This window comes from Neodothiora populina, assembly GCF_041146345.1.
Source record: "Neodothiora populina strain CPC 39397 chromosome Unknown canker_contig_12, whole genome shotgun sequence".
Classification (NCBI taxonomy): Eukaryota; Fungi; Ascomycota; class Dothideomycetes; order Dothideales; family Dothioraceae; genus Neodothiora; species Neodothiora populina.
This window is the reverse complement of record NW_027191404.1, coordinates 1,075,379-1,094,419: the sequence shown is the minus strand read 5'-3', so window position 1 is coordinate 1,094,419 and position 19,041 is coordinate 1,075,379. Positions and strand designations below refer to the sequence as shown.

The 19,041-nt window shown below is 51.6% G+C and overlaps 7 protein-coding genes across 7 annotated transcripts; 4 read left to right on the top strand and 3 right to left on the bottom strand.

The window, feature by feature from the left end:
• Positions 1 to 99: 99 nt before the first annotated feature.
• Positions 100 to 1,422, top strand: AAFC00_001067 (uncharacterized protein; the record flags this gene model as incomplete). Its single annotated transcript, XM_069340205.1, has 2 exons — positions 100 to 1,184; positions 1,242 to 1,422. The coding sequence occupies 2 exons, from the start codon at positions 100 to 102 to the stop codon at positions 1,420 to 1,422; spliced, it is 1,266 nt and encodes a 421-aa protein (XP_069203679.1).
• A 1,279-nt stretch (positions 1,423 to 2,701) lies between these two features.
• Positions 2,702 to 5,467, top strand: AAFC00_001066 (uncharacterized protein; the record flags this gene model as incomplete). The annotated part of the gene is made up of 2 exons (XM_069340204.1): positions 2,702 to 2,737; positions 2,816 to 5,467. 2 exons carry the CDS (start codon positions 2,702 to 2,704, stop codon positions 5,465 to 5,467), a joined length of 2,688 nt encoding a protein of 895 aa, XP_069203678.1.
• Positions 5,468 to 6,048: 581 nt separating this feature from the next.
• On the bottom strand, positions 6,049 to 8,314 carry AAFC00_001065 (uncharacterized protein; the record flags this gene model as incomplete). The annotated part of the gene is made up of 6 exons (XM_069340203.1): positions 6,049 to 6,998; positions 7,047 to 7,168; positions 7,221 to 7,528; positions 7,580 to 7,852; positions 7,898 to 8,025; positions 8,077 to 8,314. 6 exons carry the CDS (start codon positions 8,312 to 8,314, stop codon positions 6,049 to 6,051), a joined length of 2,019 nt encoding a protein of 672 aa, XP_069203677.1.
• Positions 8,315 to 10,073: 1,759 nt separating this feature from the next.
• Positions 10,074 to 11,861, bottom strand: AAFC00_001064 (uncharacterized protein; the record flags this gene model as incomplete). Its single annotated transcript, XM_069340202.1, has 3 exons — positions 10,074 to 10,495; positions 10,563 to 11,395; positions 11,449 to 11,861. 3 exons carry the CDS (start codon positions 11,859 to 11,861, stop codon positions 10,074 to 10,076), a joined length of 1,668 nt encoding a protein of 555 aa, XP_069203676.1.
• A 909-nt stretch (positions 11,862 to 12,770) lies between these two features.
• On the bottom strand, positions 12,771 to 14,447 carry AAFC00_001063 (uncharacterized protein; the record flags this gene model as incomplete). Its single annotated transcript, XM_069340201.1, has 2 exons — positions 12,771 to 13,943; positions 14,004 to 14,447. 2 exons carry the CDS (start codon positions 14,445 to 14,447, stop codon positions 12,771 to 12,773), a joined length of 1,617 nt encoding a protein of 538 aa, XP_069203675.1.
• A 1,049-nt stretch (positions 14,448 to 15,496) lies between these two features.
• On the top strand, positions 15,497 to 16,728 carry AAFC00_001062 (uncharacterized protein; the record flags this gene model as incomplete). The annotated part of the gene is made up of 2 exons (XM_069340200.1): positions 15,497 to 16,141; positions 16,192 to 16,728. The coding sequence occupies 2 exons, from the start codon at positions 15,497 to 15,499 to the stop codon at positions 16,726 to 16,728; spliced, it is 1,182 nt and encodes a 393-aa protein (XP_069203674.1).
• Positions 16,729 to 17,850: 1,122 nt separating this feature from the next.
• Positions 17,851 to 18,891, top strand: AAFC00_001061 (uncharacterized protein; the record flags this gene model as incomplete). Its single annotated transcript, XM_069340199.1, has 3 exons — positions 17,851 to 18,151; positions 18,205 to 18,443; positions 18,502 to 18,891. The coding sequence occupies 3 exons, from the start codon at positions 17,851 to 17,853 to the stop codon at positions 18,889 to 18,891; spliced, it is 930 nt and encodes a 309-aa protein (XP_069203673.1).
• Between the last annotated feature and the right edge of the window lie 150 nt (positions 18,892 to 19,041).

Below are 19,041 nucleotides of genomic sequence, written 5' to 3'. Positions count from 1 at the left end.
GCGAAAAAAAGGTGAGAAGAGGATGAAGTGGTCATCCATAGGTATACTGATACTAGTCGATAAAGGGACCATTTATGGTAATCGGCTGCCTACCGGAAAATGGACATCTTCACCATCTCTTCTGAACTCCTTCAGCCAGACCCTCTGATTGAAAGCTTATCGCCTGGAATGACATCCATGGAATCACTCGAAGAATTTCTGCCAGCCATGTTGTCTACCGAGGATGCCATGATGACCGGTGTCGGTGAGGCGTCACCATGTAATGAGGCTCAGCTAGTGGATCCCCAGATAGTCTTCGCTGATTTATACGCTCCTCCCGCTTGGGTCAAATCAAGCGCTGGGTCACTCAAGGCCGCCAGAAACGATGCGGAGACACCCCTCGCAGAAGCTGTATCGAATCAAGGTAAAGGCATCTTCGATTACATCGGGAAGGTTTCTGCGACTGCTCCTAGTCCGGTGTCTAGCCCTAAGGCCCTGACCCTTGTCGCTACAGGAACGGATGGAACTCAAGCAATGGGGTTGGCGAAGGAGGACCTTGACCTTCTGTCCCCCACATTCCACTTGGGTATTCGAAGCGGATCTCCTTTGCTGCTACCTTCGAAGCGGACCGCTACCGATCCTTCTGATAGACAGCTCGAAGTGCAGCCGTACAAGCGGAAATGCGCCAATAGATTCTTGACTGTGGCAGATGCCATCGACAAAGCACATCGTGAGCCAAGGATGCAGCTGCTTCAAATGCCACGCGAGCTGCGCGACCAGATCTATGTCACCGCCCTCAAGAAGTCTGAGCGTATCAGCCTTCGCACCATGGAAATTCCTGGTCTGCTCCGTGTGAATCGGCAGGTGCGCGAGGAAGCCTTGCCGGTGTACTTTGCTATCAACTCTTTCAGGGGACATTTACATATGGCACACACATATGGAGAAGCGCTTGATCCTGCTCAGTACCATACGGCTTATAAGCCCGCGACTATCTGCCCGAATCAGGTGGCTCATGTCCAGAAGTGCAAGCTACTCGATCTTGCCATTCGAGACGTCAGCTTTGACATCCTGGACAAGGAAGCAGCACATTTTGCCACCATTGAGATTGCTTTTTCCAAGCGGGCAGGTGGTAGCATCACAGTCAACTGTACAGAGGGTCCGGAGGCGGTGGCTGAAACAGAGACCTGGATGTGCACAGCGATGAAGTAAGATGAGTCTGATGAGGAGAAATAATGGCGCTCTCGCTAATATGGATTTTACAGAGCCAGATTGGTACCAATCATTCAAGACATGCAGGCCAGGCCCGGATTTAATGGGTTCACCCTCAAGGATCTCGAACAACTGGTAGCACAGATTACTATCTCCTACCAGGCAGATGATACGACGACCACGACCGAGGAGGATGACGATGATGATGATCATGATGACGACGACGATGCTTGAGCCTGGGGTCTCGACTGACACGTTGCTTTCATTGAATGTCGACGAGGCGTTACGGGCATTGCGGATTCGGATGGAGTTTTCTCACAGGCAAGACAGTGATTAGGGATTCACGAGGACATGGAGTCAACGATGGCTGGGGGTCGACGGCGAGGAGTTTGGTGTTTTTTTCTTTTTCTTTTTCTTCTCCAATTCCCCCTTTTGTTGTGTTTTCTCCTCACGATTGCTTTCTTGTTGCTTGGACATTGGTTATATTGGCTCACGTCGGACTCACGAGGAGTTTTCGGTCTTTTTACTAACACGCTTCCCCCGAGCAATGGGACGAGAAGTGTTGCTTTTTCAAGGTTCGGCAGCGGAGTCTCAAGCTCGTAATAAGTTTGCCAGCCACTTGCGTTTTTGTCATGATATGGGCCGATGGTGCTGTAGCAGTGAGCGTGACGGACGGGGTAGAAGACAGTCAGCTTATTCATGATGGGTCACACACTGCATCGATGGCATAGAGAGCATCTAATCATCATGATAGGGCAAGACTATGTATGGATCGGAAAAGGTGACCGTTTCACTTCTTCAAAGTCCCGCAAGACTTGTCTGGTTGTCTTGCGAGAAGCATCGATGAAAAGGTAGATCGACTCTCTCTCTCTTTCTTGGTTCTTCCTTTACGCTACTTGCAGCTTCAACAGAGATTCTACTAGCAAGTGTGCAAAAACGTGTGTTCAAAAATTCCCCGTCGACTGAATAAGGCCGACAGGAGCAGTGCACACTCGGTCGATAAGCTTCAGCCGTTGATCAACTCGGAAGAGACGATCTCGGACGAATCCTCACTGATCTGCGAGTTGACGGTGCACTTGGATGAGAGAAGAAGGAGAGAGAAGTGTGTGGGGGGAGCCGTCGAGGATATATCATACAGGCACCGCACTGTATGACTCTTATCTTGGTCCGTGCCCGTCGGTTGAGGTTCGGCAGAAACAGCAGAAGCTCTCTGCCTCTTGGAGTCTTGTCACTTTGTCGCGTCTTGTTGGCGCATCCGCATCGTCTTCATGTGGAGAGGTGGTATTACTATATCCAATCCATAATTCCATCATATCAACTCCATCGAGACGTCAATCGCTGGTCCTTCAATTTGCCAAGATCACCACTTTGCCCAGATCTTGAGCTTCGACGATTGATTAGACAATAATTGTGGCTCTTCTGCTATCTATCCTGCATCTCGTCTATACCAAACGACTAAAGACGCGCCTACAGAGTGTGCGCCGCGCGACGGGCACAGCATCACATCGACACCATGCAAGATCCTACCCAGGGAGTTCCTCCCCAACTCGTATGTCGTGTCACTTTCACTTTCACTTGCACTTGCGCATGCTGTTGAGCGCGACTCGAGACACTCACACGTTCGCAGCTCCCTCATGTGCACCTCATCTCGGCCAACAAATACCCGCCGACGCAACAGTTCGGCATGGACCAGGCCTACGCCGTGCTCTTCGAAGCGCCAAAGGTCGTCAAGCAGATCGCCCCCATGCAATGGCAGTACCTTGCCGGACCAAACGACGGCACCATCTTCCTGACCTGGATCGGCGGGCGCATGCCCACTGCTTTCCCCACGGACGGTTATGTCTGGGCAGACCAGGAACATCGCTTCACCCGCGACTTTGGAGGCTACACGGTGGAGATAGCGACGCATCAGAGCGGCTACAGACCCGGCATCGACCAGCTATCCTGCCACTCCCGCAGTCGCTATCGATTCCTCCACAAGAACCCCAGTGTCACTGCCCTGCCGCCGGATCCCAGTCTGTGGGTCGTGCACTATTCGCAGGCTGAGCCGCAGAACTGCATCCCCATCAACCAGGTCATGCTCTCGCCACAGGTGCGTCAACAACTCAACGAGCGACAGTGGATAGAGAGCCAGGGTCGTCTGGAGCAACAGGCTTTCATGTTGCACGATCGCGAGAAGTGGCCTCACCTGCAGATGCCCGGTAGGGGAGGCGGTGTCCCTGGCCCAGTATATAACCCTGGATTACACGGTCAGAACCCAATGGCTCATGTCGGCAAACCGAGACTTTCTGGTCATTTCTATCAACAGCAGGCCGCTCAGCAAGCCGCCCAACAAGCTGCAGCTGCCGGACCCTCGCCAGCCAAGCGCCAGCGACAGCACCCGCCGCCTCAGATGCCTCCTGCCGCCAACCCCGCTGTCATGGCCCCTCGCGACACGAGCTTCGAAGACGAGGAGGATGCCACTTACGGAGACATCCTCGACCATCTCACTCAGCGCGACATCAGCTTGACCCGCTACATGCAGCACCACGAGTGGATGGAGGAAGTCTTTTCTTCGCCTTACGCCGCCGGCGCCATCATCCCTGCCGATCTCGGCTTTGGATTGATGGGTGAGCTGGCCGGTCTCACTGACGGCCTCATGGGCCTACCCTCCTACGAGGCAGAGTCCGCCCTGGCCAAGAACGGACCTCCCTCCTCTTACAAAAAGATCACTCCCGAGCAGCTGCAGGAGTTCGAGAAGAGAGTCAAGGCACACATGGAGAAGGGACAGGCCGAGCTGGAGCGCATGAAGCAAGATCACGCCAGGAAGATGGCGGGTTTGAAGAAGAGCAAGTCTTTGCTGCAGGCAGAGAAGAGGCTCCGAAACGCCCCTTGGGATCCCTCTGACATCGGCAACGAGATCTGGCGACTCGACAGGGCTGCCTTCGGTCACGGCGACTCGCGCCCCGCTGCCAAAGAGTCGGCGGAAGACGTGGTCAAGGAGATCGAGACTGCTCTGGGCGGCACGATCAAGATGCAGAGGGAAGCCGAACTCGTCGAGAGAGGCGGTCTGCGCGAGAAGGTCAACCCTCCCACTCCGCCTCCGCCTGCTGTCAACCAAGACGCGCTGAATGGGTCGGGAGAAGATGTCCAGATGGACATGGGTGGGGACCTTGACCAGTCCGCCGCGGACCAGTCGCGAGATCAATACGCCCAGCTGCAGCAGGCCAACAGCGGTTCAGAGCAACAACAGCAGAATCAACATGCGAACTCACAACAGCAACCATCGCCCCGACAACTGGACACAAGCGCTGCACAAAACGACACGACAATGGGAAGCAACGAAGCCATGATGGACGACTCGCTGATGGATGACCTGAACATGGACATGGACGTGGATGCGTCAGCGCTGAACTTCGACATGGGAGACGAAGAAGAAGGTATTTCGCCGCCGAAGCCAGACAACACGAGCAATGATGCTACCAGTGCTCGTCCTTCTTCTCCTTCTGGTGCTGCTGCTGGTGCGACCACGATGACCGCGGCGCTAGCAGCAACAGCCGAGTCTGGACAGCAGCAGCAGCCGAGTGCTCCCTCTGCGTCTGCCAATCAGTCATCTTCTTCTGCCTCTGCTTCAGCTCCTCAACAGCCAGCAGCGAGTATACCAGAAACCGCACCAGCAGACGACTCAGCCCCCACCAGAGCCGCAGACCCATCAACTTCAGCTCAACCCTCTACATCCTCACCCCGAGCCACAACAACCACAACAACAGCACAATCCGCGTCTGAACCATCAGCACCCCAACCAACCACAGCAGACCCAAAGACAAAATCCGAACCCCAACAAGAACCCCAGCAAGAACAAGCCCAAACCGCAACCTCTCAACAAGGAATAACCCCCTCAGATTTCCCTGACTTCGGAGACACGCCAACCGACCACTTGTTGCTAGATTTCGGAAGCAATGATGAAGACGACGACAACAATAACGGAGGAGCTGGTGATTTCGGCGGCTCTGCTTCTGCTTCTGCTTCTACCGCCACTGCTCCTGCAGATGGGGGTAGTACTCAGCAAGTTACCGGCGGCGACAACGCAACAGCCGGAGACTCAGCCAGAGACTCAGCAGCAGCAGCAGCAGCAGCAGCCGACAATAACAACAACAACGACGACGACGACGATGATCTAGTGGGTGGAGTGGGAGAGACGGGCTTCGAAGACATGGACAATTCGGCGTTTGGAGATGCCTTCCATGGTCTTGAAGATGTTGATGATGCTGGAGAGGGTGGCGATGACGATGTTGTTTAGACTGCTTGTTTTTTGTGTGACAGAGGAAAAACAAGAAGAAGAAGGAGGGAGAAGTAGACTTACTATCAGTAGCTTTATTCTATGGGCTTTCCGAGACTTGTCTCGAGTATCTTTAGTACCTATATTTATTTCTTTGGTACTTTTGAAGTGTTTTAGTACTTTGGCGTATTCTTACTGATTGGATGCCAGACATTCTGTTTCTTTCCGTTTAGACATGACAATCTAAGAGTAGAAGTGCGAATGGAGAGATATGTTTGGTACATTGTGAGCCATACTGCTCTCAACAAAGTCCACCCCCCCCCCCATGATTTCTGCTTCTCTTGCACTTGCAGAACCAAAAGCCTGGCAAAATCAGCTAGCCGAGCTGCACATGCATGCATTCAGTAGTCTATGTATATGAAAGACCTCCGATGTCTGATGGAAACAACAGCTCGATGCAGCCTAACAAAGCTTCCTCCAAAACTCCCCCTGAGATGCCATCCTAAAACACCGTCTTTTGTTCCCTTTCCCCCAACGCCGTCACCCAAAACTAGACAACCAATAATGGAAACCCATAAGAGCCAATACGCAAACGAACCCCCTCAGAAAGATGTGGCATGGGCATCTGCTGCGGACACGTTTGTGCCTCGACAGGGCAAGCTACAAGAAGCTAAGGGCAGAAATATCGTAGACGTAATGGTCGACGTGACGCCCCAAGACATCCCGCTATCAGCACGTCCGCGATCATACCCATACGATGTTCCATCCTCAGGACTGTCCCAGTATCGGCCCTTGTGCCCGCCAGGTTTGCTGGCTGTCACATTCGCAAGTGAAACGAATGGACCCCACACAGGAAAAGCAGAATGTGATGTAGCCGGCTGAACGTGACTCTGTACAACAGACACCGAAAGATCGAGCACACTCTCAATGGGTATCTCCGTCCCATCGAAGTATGCAACCCGCCAACTCAAGTGTTGCTCAAGGTACGGTGCCACATCCTCAGAACTCAGACTGGCAAGCTCTCCCGTGACCACCTTGTGTATAAGTGACGTCGTCAAAGGAATTGATCCAGTACCTTTGAGGTCCGTCATATCTCGAGGGCGAATCGTCCCAGCCGTACCATGTCTTGCGAGGTTGGCAAAAATTCCATGAATGCCAACCAGATTTGGATCTGTACCCCAGTCGCTGCTTGTTTCTGTGTAATCGCCCAAGAACATGTAAACTCCGTAGGACGAGCCCATTGCAAATTTCTGGGAAACCACATTCGCAATATACTGGTAGCTCGAACCGTCTTTACTTGCGCCTCCCTGAACAGTAGCTGCAGCGTCTACATTATCGACGACGCGCTTGTTCATTAGTCTACTTTTCAGCTTGGTCTTGGATACAGTAGTACTGCCAGCAGTGTTACCGTACAGACTGTTGATAGCAGACTTGACAGTCGATTGTGTGGCATTTGAGAGTTCAGGATAGGTGTAACCGAATGTGGTTGTGTTGACCACACTTGCCGGAGTCCAATTGGTACCGTTAGTGTCAGAGTGGAACGGAGGCAGGGCTGACTCGTCAGTATTGCACGCTCAAAGCACATGAGTGTCTGACTTACGCGAATTCACATCATTGATGGTCCCGGCTGTGTAAGTGAATGTGCCACCAACAGCAGCCATGGGCTCCACATAGCTGTTGGGGTACACGACCTGCCAGATAGCGAAACACCTATCGACCATACTGTGATGCATTAGCATTCTCCCACGACCCAATAGCGCAGATGTGCACCTACACATGATGGAGCCAGAAGACAGGATCAAATGATGAATAGTCCAGATACGTCATATGGCCGTTATTCCCTGTAATGGCGTGGATAACATCATGCAGAGACTCAAGACTATCTGCGTTTGTGGTGCTGCTCGAGATCCAAGCTTCGTTGCCAAACTGGGAGAAATTGCTGTACGACGTAAATAGGTTGTACAAGCGGTCTCTGGCAGACACTTGGTTGTTCGCAATCTGCTCTGCGACCTTGTCGTTTTGACTGAGTGCGGAACTTGTCCAATTGGTCGGAAATCGTTTTGTGACAGTCCATTCCGAAAACTATGCTCGTCAGTTCTTGACTGGCAGAAAGTATGGCACGAAGGAACATACCGGATCATAGACCATGTCATCCGCTGAAATGGGATCGAAATCATAGCGGAAAAGGGGGTTCTCGATCCACTGCATTCCTGTTGGCGTGTCCAGATTAACGTATTGCTCTGTGAGCACGGTAGGGTAAGCATTACAGGTCGAACATGGTTCCATGGCCCAGTCCCAATAAGGCATGCGCCAATTGCCTGCTGCAGTCACGTATTTGGTTCTTGTCGGACCTTCCGGAAATGCATTTGCAGCAGCTAGAATGTGAGTGTATAGTGTTTGCTGGATCTAATCAGTTAACGCACTTCTCAAGAAGCTTAGAATGACGATCACCTCGACAAGAGCTAGATAAGGTCTATGCCACGGAAGGAAAAGATTCGATACATGAGTGCAGTAACCGCCGCCATCACCAGGAGCGGTACCGACGTTGTCCCATGGCAGGTAGGGTCGACCATGGATTCCTGATCTCGTCAGCAGATTGCTTGAACAGGTTTATGATGAGATCGACCAACCAGCGATCTGATAGTAAGAGAGCGGATCGGATTGATCAACACTCATAAAGTCCCGAAGACCTAATAAGTAGACGTTGAACATGTCTGGGTACTGCCTCATCATAGTCCTGAGCTCCATTCGTAGTTGGACACCATTGCCTTGGACTCCTGTAACTGCGGTTGCAGCTTCTGCCAATCCAAGGTGGAACGAAGCAAGAAAGCCCACCACGGTCACGATGAACAAATTGCTCCATAACATGGCTGACGAAGATCAGTGTTGGATAGAAAAAAGGATTTGAATCTCCGGCGCTGAAACAGTTCCAGGGAGACACTATCAGCCGTGCAAATGCCAGGCTTCAATCTCAACTGGCCAAGCAGTCCCAGACCGATGAGGAGGAAAGTGATCGATCTGAACGGCTTACCAAAGGTAGCCAAGGTGTCTGCAGCGGCCGAATTCGTTCACTCGTTGAATCGTAAATCGTACGTTCGCACGCAGTAGGGAACCAAGTCGTAAGCGGGGTGAGCAAGAGAAGGGAGGCAAGGGGGGATTAGCAAGTGATATATACACGAAATCACACATGTTCGACGAGTGATATCTCGCAAAGGTACAAACAGGGAAAGAGCGAGCGGTAGTGCACAAAGTGGGTCACCGCCACGAAACGTAGATTTCAAGAAGGAAGGAAAGTATTTGTTTCACGCGATAGCTGCCTTCGGAATGGGAATTGGTCAGAGACAGACTGCCAACGCTACATGCAGACCTACGATTACTAGCAAGACACAATATGACCTAGAATATACTCTCAGTCGAAGTCTGATTGAGGAAGGTGAGTCTCCTGAGGTTCTAAGGATGATTGACTGCATCACAAGGCGCGACCGGGTCAGAGATGGACCATTCGATGCAGACTCCGTCTGTCTGCGTAGCGCATATACATCTCGAGGTATTTTCAACATAACCATTGGACGAACAGTTGCTAAGTAGAGGGGCAACGAGGGGTGGGATCGCCAGTGCAGCACATTAGAGCATCAATGGTTGATAATCATGCTTGCGTGAGGATCTGAATGTCTCCTTCCCAGGTTGAGGAAGAAGATCATGTCGCGCTATTAGCGCCACAGTGCGGAGAATATAGAGATAGGAGGGGGGACCCTGCATTCCTTGTGTTTAAGCCTCCGGGGATGTCGTAGTCCATCAAACGGGTCTTCAAAGCCACTGCCTATCAGCGAATGGCAAGTTGGCTCGCCGCATACATGGACTGTCACAGTGTGACAGCCCTGTATCACCAGAATCGCGAGACTGCGTTAGAGCATATTTTTGCATTTTAGCTCTCTACTAGATAGGCACTTGTGTCGCGTCCTCTAAACAATATTTCGAGAAAATGTATGCTCTTAGAAGGGACAACATCGAGACGTTTGAAGGTTGGGCTTTTAACCGCATGCAAGACGCATTGCATAGCGATTGGTGGTACCAATGCTGCACGACATCGCTTAAGACAAGGAACCGGCCATTCAAATCTGCAGGGGAAGGATTGTCCCCCCTATGCAGGTTTTTCTTGGTCATCATTGATTGTATTCAAACACGCTATGGTGATTATAGGGTTTATTTGCTGTCAAGTGCCGTGATGACATGCGATGATTGAGTATCTATAGGATAGTTCATACCCGTGGATTGGAGATGATAAGGATGACCGAGGGAGAAGACAAGGTTGATCTCGAAGTGCATCATTTTCTATTTCATGTGTTCTCTGAACATTGGTCAAGTTTAGCTCTCTGATATTCTATGGGCGAAGGAAGCTCCATCATCAATTCTTTGGTATATAAGTTTACTGTGTAAAGCACCGCGAGGAAATCCTAATTTCATGACATATAAGGCTCAAGCAAGTGGACGACACCAAAAGTGTCCACAGTAGCCCCTTCGTAGACTTCTAAACCTTTATTCTTGCACCAGCGCATGGAATTACCACGCCTTGCCCTGTCCCTTTCCCCTGTGACGATCATATATGCCTTCAAGCACGAGCGCTTTTTCATGTCACGATGGCTGATTGCTCCAGACTTTCTGGGCTAGCCCTGCCTTCTGTGGCCGAGGAGTGGTTCTCACCAGTTTCGCCTTCTACATCCATGCCTCCGGTGTTCTGGCCATCACCTCGTCCAGGCAAGATGAGCTCCTCCTCGACGTCGTCGGCGACAAATTGTCTCTCGGAGACGTGGTGTCCCTGCTCCGCGCCTTCGCGATTGAATCCCTCGCGTGTCCACACCTTGTCATTGAAGTTGCCACGTTTTTGACCATCAGCGTGGCGGTAAGGGCACTTCGGATTCAGGCAAGGGTCGTAGCGACACACAATGTCACTGTGAGAGTAGGTACATCCAGAGTCGCGCTCGGGACAATCGGCACCGTTCCGGCAAGGCGGATTGTCTGGATGCTTGAAGGGACAGTTTGGATTCGTGCCTGTATTTTGTGTTAGAGGGAGGTAGAAGCTAGAAGACGATAAGGCAGGATAGAAGATGAAGCTTACAATTGGGGTAGAACTTGCAGTCCACCGTCGTCGCCAGGTGTTGGCGCTTCTGCGCAGGGCTTGGATGCGAGGCAGCGCACTTGTTGTTTTTGCATGCGGCACCGTACGAGCACTTATCAGACAGATCCAGTGTGATGCCCGGCGGTGCAGCAGGAGACTGATGACCAAAGTGGCAAGTGGGGTTTGTGCAGGAAAGCTGGAAGCGGCACGGCACCTCGGAGGGATCCTTGCGCTCGCCGCTGGCCTCGCCGTCTGCCGGTGCTGTATCGGTGTCCATGGCGTCAGACGCATTGCGATTCGCTCGGTTATTGCCAAAGCTGTTGTTTTGTCGTGGTCCCTTGCGATCCACGCGGTCAAATAATGATTTGCCTTGCTGTTGCTGCTGAGGTTGCGGGAAGAATGCAGGGTTGATTGCGGGCGCGTTGCCCATCTGCTGTGCCTGAGGACCCAGGATCTGAGCCATCATACGAGATTGCTCTTCTAGCAGTTTGAGCAATTGCATTTGCTGCTGCGGATCGGCGTTCATCATGTTCTGAGCCATGCCAGGGTTCATACCAGGCATAGCACCCATGGCGCCCATAGGACTCATGCCCGGTCTACTGCCCATGGCATTTGCCATACGGCCACCCATACTACGGGGACCTTTCGGAGGCTCTCTGCTGCCATGTGTGTTGATTCTGCCCACACCACCAGCAGCGCTGCGTATGCGATGGAGGGTCGCGTCTGAGGTTTTCCGGTCCATGGCTCTGTTCAGCTGGCCGAGCATCCTCCGTCCACCTCCTCTTTGGTTGCCCACTGCATTGCCGTTTCTCATAGATTTAGGTCCAGTAGGTCTGTAAATTGTCAGCAAATCGCCACCGCAGCCGGTTACGCTCTTTATGCATACACTGAACCCTCCGGCGATGCATCGTTCCCTTCGGCCATGGCAGTGTCTTGTGAAGGTGCAACATCCATATTCGCGCCCGCCGATTGCAGCACGCTCATCTGAGAAGGCTGTTGCTGAGCTTGTGGTGCGGAGCCACGGTTCAGTTGTGCGCCCAATACGTGGACTTGCTCGAACAGCCATCGCGCAAACTCGTGAGTGCTGGGCTCATCCGGCGGTAGTCCCAAGAGGTCGGCAGCGAGCTCAGACGCTATTTGTTCTTGTGTTTTGCCGTTGACCAGCATCAGAATGATGTATTCGGTGAGTGAGTTGTCGTCGACTGCGCCCGAAGTCCATCCTGCCTCTGCCAGCTTGGGTCCAACAACATTTTGCAGCGCCTCGGCGAGCGGTGTTCCTGACTGCACCTCGACCGACATGGTGGCTAGAGCCCTTTGCAGTTACTCGTACCCGTGTCGCTGATCCTGCTCTTGCTCCTGTTGGGTCGAGATGGGTTGTCTTGTAGAGAGACGATAGCTAGTGTTTTAGCAAGTGATGCAGGCGGCGAAAGAAGTTGCTGATCGAGTTGACTTTGCGACGCCAGAGAGCTTTGTCAGCTGTCTCGAAAAGTATCCCAAGGATGTAGTGGCGACGATAGTGTGGGGAAAGTATCTGTGGTGTGTCAAGTGAATGGTGTGCTTGGGGGTTGGCAAAGAATGTATGCAAAAGTCCAGTGTTTGCTGCCAAAGGTTGTGCAGAGATGATGTATCGTCCAGTAACTGTGACTTCCAAGTTAATCTTACCTGGGGTAAGGTACTTGCCTCCTACCTGACCTTATAGGACGCCTACACTACCGGAAGTCTTGGCTTCGCCGGCTCGCGTTAGCTCGATTCCCATTGCTACCTAAGGTACAAAGAACAAGGTACTGTATGTTTCTGCATTAAGGTATCCTTTCATTGGTAGATAGCAGAGGGTACTCTTTTCTATGCCGTCGAGAACAAGGTATGCTCGTCGCATTGATCAGGTCAAAGGCATCTGTAGCATACAAAGCGAAGACAGCTGAGTGTCCTGGGACAGAGGCTTTGGTTGCACAAGAGTGTGGGGGCAGGTATACCATTACTCTATACTGTATATACACAATACCCGAGGTAGGCATGCTCAGATATGAAATGGTATTGGTCACCCATGTACGAAGCGGATTCTTCTTCCATCTCCAAACAAAAGAAATTTTCACAGACCGAGCACGATCCTCGTGTGTGTGTGTGTGCTCGTCCAATCCTTTATGCAGCCGCTAAGTAACACTGCATGGTAAGAAAAAGAAAACAGATGGCCGAAGGCATGTCAGAACACTACTCCAGGTCCTCAGGTCGCTTGACCGGACTGATCCTCTCGCCGTTCTTGGGAGCCTCTCCCATCGCACTGACCGGAATGTGGAGGCTGTTCCTGATCATGCCCATTGTGCTGCTTGCTGATCGTCCGTGGCCTCGCCTCGCCTCGGCAATCGACGCCCTGCCTTCTGGCTCCTCGGTATGCAACATTGGCTCCGCCTGTAGCACTTGTGCATGTGCCTCTCTCTGCGCCGTCTCGCGCATCCGGGTGAATTTGATGTAGTTGTACGCTGCAATGCTCGAGATGGTGACCAGGAGACCGGAAATGTTGACCGGCGTCAGCTTGTCCTTGAACACGATACTCGCAACCGAGATGGTGAGAACTTCTTTGAATATTCCACACACGCTCAGTGTCACGACGCTGGTCCGCTTCAGCAGAGCAAACTCGGAAGCCGTCATCAGGAAAGCCAGTAGACCTGGGAAGAAGATAATGGCAATCCCACCCCAAAACCCTCGGGCCTCTGTGAGTGCATAAAAGCCTTCGATCAAGTCTGGGATGCCTTCTACCGGCAGCGCGATAACCAGTAAAGCGAGGAACATGACTGGAGTCAGGAAAAACAGAGTCGAAAAAGGATTGCTCGTTGCCGGATTTCTCAAAAGCAGTATCTGCGTCAAGCTCCATCTGAAGCCGGAGAAGAAGGCGGAGCTCATGATCAGGATGAAGCCTAACGCGCTGAATGCAGCTTCTCCGAAGACCATCATCACAACTCCGCCTATCATGAGGAGGATAATCCCGCCGAGTCTCCATGACGGCTTTTCCAATCGGAAGATAAAGGCAAAAAGCAAAACGTATGCGAGCACCGAGCTCTTGCACATGGTATAGAAAGTGAGTGAAATGAACTTCAGCGACATGTTTCCAAGCCCGATATCCAGACCCGTGGCCGCACCGCATGGAGAGATGCGCGTCATGTAGAACCACACCGTCATGAGCGGTCGTCTCGGGGTGTCGGGGCTACTGCCATCGCCATGTTGAGGGACCGGAGAATACTCTGCAGGCGAATGCTTCGGTCGGAGGGAGGGTATCAACAACAGCACAGTGGAGGCGAGTGTGAATTGCACCATCATGTGCACGCAGGTGGTGAACAGGGGAAAGTGGAAATCAAGATTGCCCTCTGAAAACATCCACTTGTTGTACTGTAGACCGTTAGCAATGTGTCCTCTCCTCTGGTCGTCATAGACGTCGGCAGCACCCACCACTGATATCGAGATGGAAAAGGTATACCACATCCCGATGAGAATGGCATTGATCAGCGAATCGCGCAGCATGCTGGCGTTTGCCAGTCTTCTCTCCTCTTTTGCCATACTATCGTCCTGCGCTATGCGTTCCTCCATCATCGTGTTCCTCCTTTTCCGTCTTTTTCGTTTCGACCGCTCTTGTTGTGTCAGACCCGTCTCCTCGTCGTCTTGCAAGCCCTCATCAGAGCGCATGTCATCCATTTCCCAGTCGGAGCTGGACTGTGTGTAGCTGTCCGTGTCTTTGATGTGATGCTCCGGGACGTCTCCAGCCTCAGGAATGTCCGAGGGCAGATTGGGGCTCGACGTTTTTCTGCTGCTGCTATGTCCGTCCCGGACGCCGTTGTGGACGAGTGAGGAGCTCCTTCGCCGGGCGTGTCTCTTGGCCGAGTCCTCGTTCTCCATGGTAATGGCAGTGTCTTGTTCGCTTACTGTTGCTTACTCATGGTAAGGGGTATGTGGACAGGTTGTTGTTTTTTCCCACCATGGATCTGCAGAGAGAGTGACACAGACGTTGGGAGTTTGATAGATAAGAAATTAGAGAGAGTGAATAATGGGTATAATGGGTGCTAGCACAATGACGGTGGGATGGGCTGGAAGGGACGGAGATGCACAATTGTTATGATGTTATCGACTACGACTTTCCAACCCACGGAATCCATCCACCTTAATTAGCATCTCTGACCGTCTACACAGTACCGTCTGACACCTAACGATCTGGCTGCGGTGCACCGTGTGCTCCGCGCACACGACCCTTCTCAGGGGTGCGGATTGCCGGAACCGCATGGATCGACGCCGCCGCGAAACAAGCTTTGATCCAGTTCTTCTAGCAAATGTGAAGCCATTTCCTCCCCTTCGCAGCCAATGGGCTCTCGGTCTGTGGATACTGTAGAACATTGCTGTACACGCATGTCGAGTACGTACCTGGCCTTGCTTGACTCTTTCTGTACTGCAGAACGAATCCGAAAGCAATCTTGAATTGTAAAGACGGGCGCGACCAGCATCTCTCAGGTCTTGACACGATATTGGTTCAACTTGCACAACTATCCTCAGCAGCCAGCGCTCATGCACGATGAACAAAGGCAATCTTTTGCGATCATCTGCAGTACGTACCATATTCTTGGCCAAGTCGAATCTTGACATCACCATGTGCTTGCACACTTGCACAAGGCAGGTAGGCACACACCTACCTTTCTTGTAGATAGCAGCAGCACCGTCCCGATAAGGGACCTCGGCCGAGTAGTACTGTACCCCGGTTTGCCCAGACAGTCGAGTACAGCACTTGTGCGGTGCGGTAAGGCGTCAACGACATCTAAGACTAGCTGTGGATCGAATGATCAGGTTCTCCCATATAATATGGTGGTATATAGAGATCTCCACACTGAAGATCTCGACGGCGAGTCTCTCTTGACCTACCGAATCACTCAGATTGTTTTCGCATCCTGCTAGTAACCATGCTTGTATCTCCTGAACAGTCGCATGATGAGTTTGCGGTCACGCACCTTGACACGAAATGTGTTTATCATCGGAACCACGTCTTCGTGAACCCTCACCGCAAGTCCATTTCGTCGCTCGTGCCAACTGATCCAGCCGTGGAGGCTTTCCATAAAACACTACCACATTATGCTCCGACACCTCTCCGCAGCCTGCCTGAGCTGGCCGGTGAGCTAGGAGTGGCTCATGTTTTTGTCAAAGACGAGTCGGCTCGATTTGGTCTGCCCAGCTTCAAGATTCTTGGTGCGTCTTGGGCTATCTATCGCACCGTGTGTGAAAAAACCGGACTGCCTCCCGATGTGTCAATGGTCGATGCTGGCGATGCTGCGAAGAGGCACTCTTTGGTTCTGATTACCTGCTCATGTGGAAATTGGGGCAGAGCAGTGGCGCGGATGGCCACGTATCTTGGCATCAGAGCAATAGTATTCGTTCCCAATGGTGTGAGCGATGCTAGTAGAACGAAGATGAGTGATGAAGGTGCAGAAGTCATTGCAGTCAACGGGAGCTACGATGACAGTATTGAAGCTGCTGTGAGACGGGGCGATGATGCCGGAGCTCTGCTTGTCTTTGATACAAGCTGGGAGGGTTTCGAGACAGTTCCTAAGGTCTGTACATCTCCTCGAGCAAATTCACCAGGTATACTCACACTATACAGTGGGTTGTTGAAGGCTACTGTACCATGCTTTCTGAGGCTGACCATCAAGTATACCAATCGTGTCGCCGCACTCCCTCTACTTGTGTAGTCCCAGTTGGTGTTGGCTCTGTTGCCCAAGCTGTAATAGCACATTATACAGCGAAAGATCCCAACATCCACAATATTACCGTCGAGTCAGAGGCGGCACCCTGTCTGTTGGAGAGTCTGCATCACGATAGATCGATTCCTCTTGAGACGGGTCAGACTATCCTACCCCCACTAAATTGTGGTACTCTTTCGATGCTAGCATGGCCAGTCCTCAAGGATGGCGTGTATGCCTCCATCGCGGTCTCTGACGTGGAAGCGCATCAGAACCTGCAATATCTGAACAGTAACGGTATCAATGCGGGTCCATGTGGTGGTGCGACATTGGCTGCTGCAAGGAGATTACATGAGAGTAGTCTCATTGGGCAAGGTCCAGATGGAGTGCTTGTGTTGTTCAGTACCGAAGGCATGCGTGGTTACGATGATCCACTTGAGAAGTGTTCTGTTCGATAAGACGACTCTACAGATACCTGTGCGCTTCAATACAAAACAAATGCTGAGACAGACCTGTGGCTCGATCCAGCAACGTTCACGTTTCCCATGTTCTCGGCAGAGGCTATCCGCCGACGCGTGGTAATGGACTAAGCAAAACCGCGGCTCAGAGCTGACTTTCACGATTTCCTCCACACTTTATCCTATGTGTATCACAACAGATATTGTTGACACGCGCAATGATGATGGCTTGCTAGCCACTCCCTTACGGTAATGACCGCATGTGGAAATAGCAGCGACCAATCTGCATAGTGTCCATATGAAGTGGATGACCCCAAAATGATATCCTCGCCACTTCCATGTGTTCACCGCGGCAAATTTGTCTTAGGCTTCAAACCTTAAAAATATTCCGTGAGTAGCTTCCACCGTTGCGACAAGACAAATGAGCATGTTGATGTGCCTGGCCGTTGTGCATTGGGGGGTGAGGGGCCCAACGAAGAACCAAGCGAATGAACGATCGTGTTTTTATCTTCGCATGCACTTTCGCTACCTACTTTACGGTCTGCTTATCGAGTGCTTTCCAAGGAGCCAAGTATGGTGAGGGATGCATTAAGGATTGCCTGTTTCCAACCCACCTCAAGACCAAGCCTTGACGCCCTGGGTCCAAAATAGAGGTGGATGGCTTACTTTGGCTATCTCGACCGTTGATCCGGTCTTCCAAAGTTCCAGCTACACAGCGGCCTGGACCCGTTCGTACCTGTTCCTGGGCGAGCTGAGAAATCTAGCAGACAAGCTGGACCTCATAGTTTTGGAGGAGCGCTGCTAGCACGTTCTCAACTGATTCTTCTCGATGCTGTTGTATTAGTATGGCGTTTCCCTCGGGCAATTTTTGTTTCGTCACAGTCGTCTCCTCGCCGCAATAAAACACACCCGCTCGTCGTGTCCGCCATTGCTCGCTTTCGGTTACCATCCGCTGTACATATATTACATCTATATCGCCTGTCTATATACCTGTCGACTTATGACGCAGTAGCAAACGCCAGCAAGTTTTCACTGGGATACAGCTTTCGCATATATATTACAAAGTATCCTCGGACATCGTCTGGGTAGACACGGGACGGTTCATTATCACAAACATACATCATGCTTTCACTCTTTGGCAGCATAGTCGCGCTTGCGCCGATCGTCGCAGCGACCGCATCCTCAAAACGCGGTCTTGTTTATGTCGTCGGGCAAGCCTCTGACGACAATCTATGGGACAGCAGCAATAGCGACATCACCTGGTATTACAACTATAAGGCGGAGCCAACGACGGAGTATAATGGAAAGCTTGAGTTTGTCCCCATGATGTGGGGAGCACCTTCAAGCCCATCTACCGATATGAGTTTCTACAACAGCGTATCGAGTCTGATCGATGGAGGAATGAACATTACACATGTACTCGGTATGTGGAGATTGGAAGCTGCGGGCCAGGCTTCTCGCTAACAAAACGCACAGGCTTCAACGAACCAGACGGCTGCGTTAGTGGAGGATCGTGCATGGCTGCGGCAGACGCCGCCACGATATGGAAGCTGCAATTCGAGCCATTGAAGAAGAAGTATGGAGTCAAGTTGGGTGCACCTGCAGTAACAGGTGCCCCGAATGGCTTTACCTGGCTTGCGAATTGGTTCTCAGAGTGCGCTGCTTTGAGCAATGGCAATGGCTCTTGTGAAGTTGATTTTATTCCGGCGCATTGGGTTCGTATCATCCAAAGTCTCTAAACGATCATTGCCAAAACTAACATGCTCTTTCCAGTATGGCAACTTCGAGGGTTTGGCAAGTCACCTTGGCCAAGTCAATGCGACTTACCAGAACATTACCGAGACTTGGGTGACAGAGTTCGCCTGCACAGAGTGCTCGTTGAAGGACAGTCAAACGTTCTTCAATCAAAGTACCAGCTACTTTGACGATACCCTGTCTTACCTGACACGTTATTCATACTTTGGCGCATTCCGCTCTGATGTGTCGAATGTTGGTCCAAATGCTGCTTTCCTCACCCAGAAGGGTGAGCTGACGGACATTGGCAGCTGGTATCTTGGAGGCGAAGCTACAGGTAATGTTCCCAAGGGCTCTGCTAGTGCTGTTGCCAAATTTGCTGGTTGGGGTGCTGTTGTTGGTGCATCTATCTTCTGGTCCCTGTTGTAAGAGACTGAAAAAGTCGGTTCGGCGGAATTGGCATTGTGTCTCAATTGGAGCAATGCGTTTGTATATACTTAAATTTTCGATATAGATGAGAGACTTTTATAATGCTATCAGGGTAATGCTCAACAACTCACAGCTTCCTCAGCACTATAC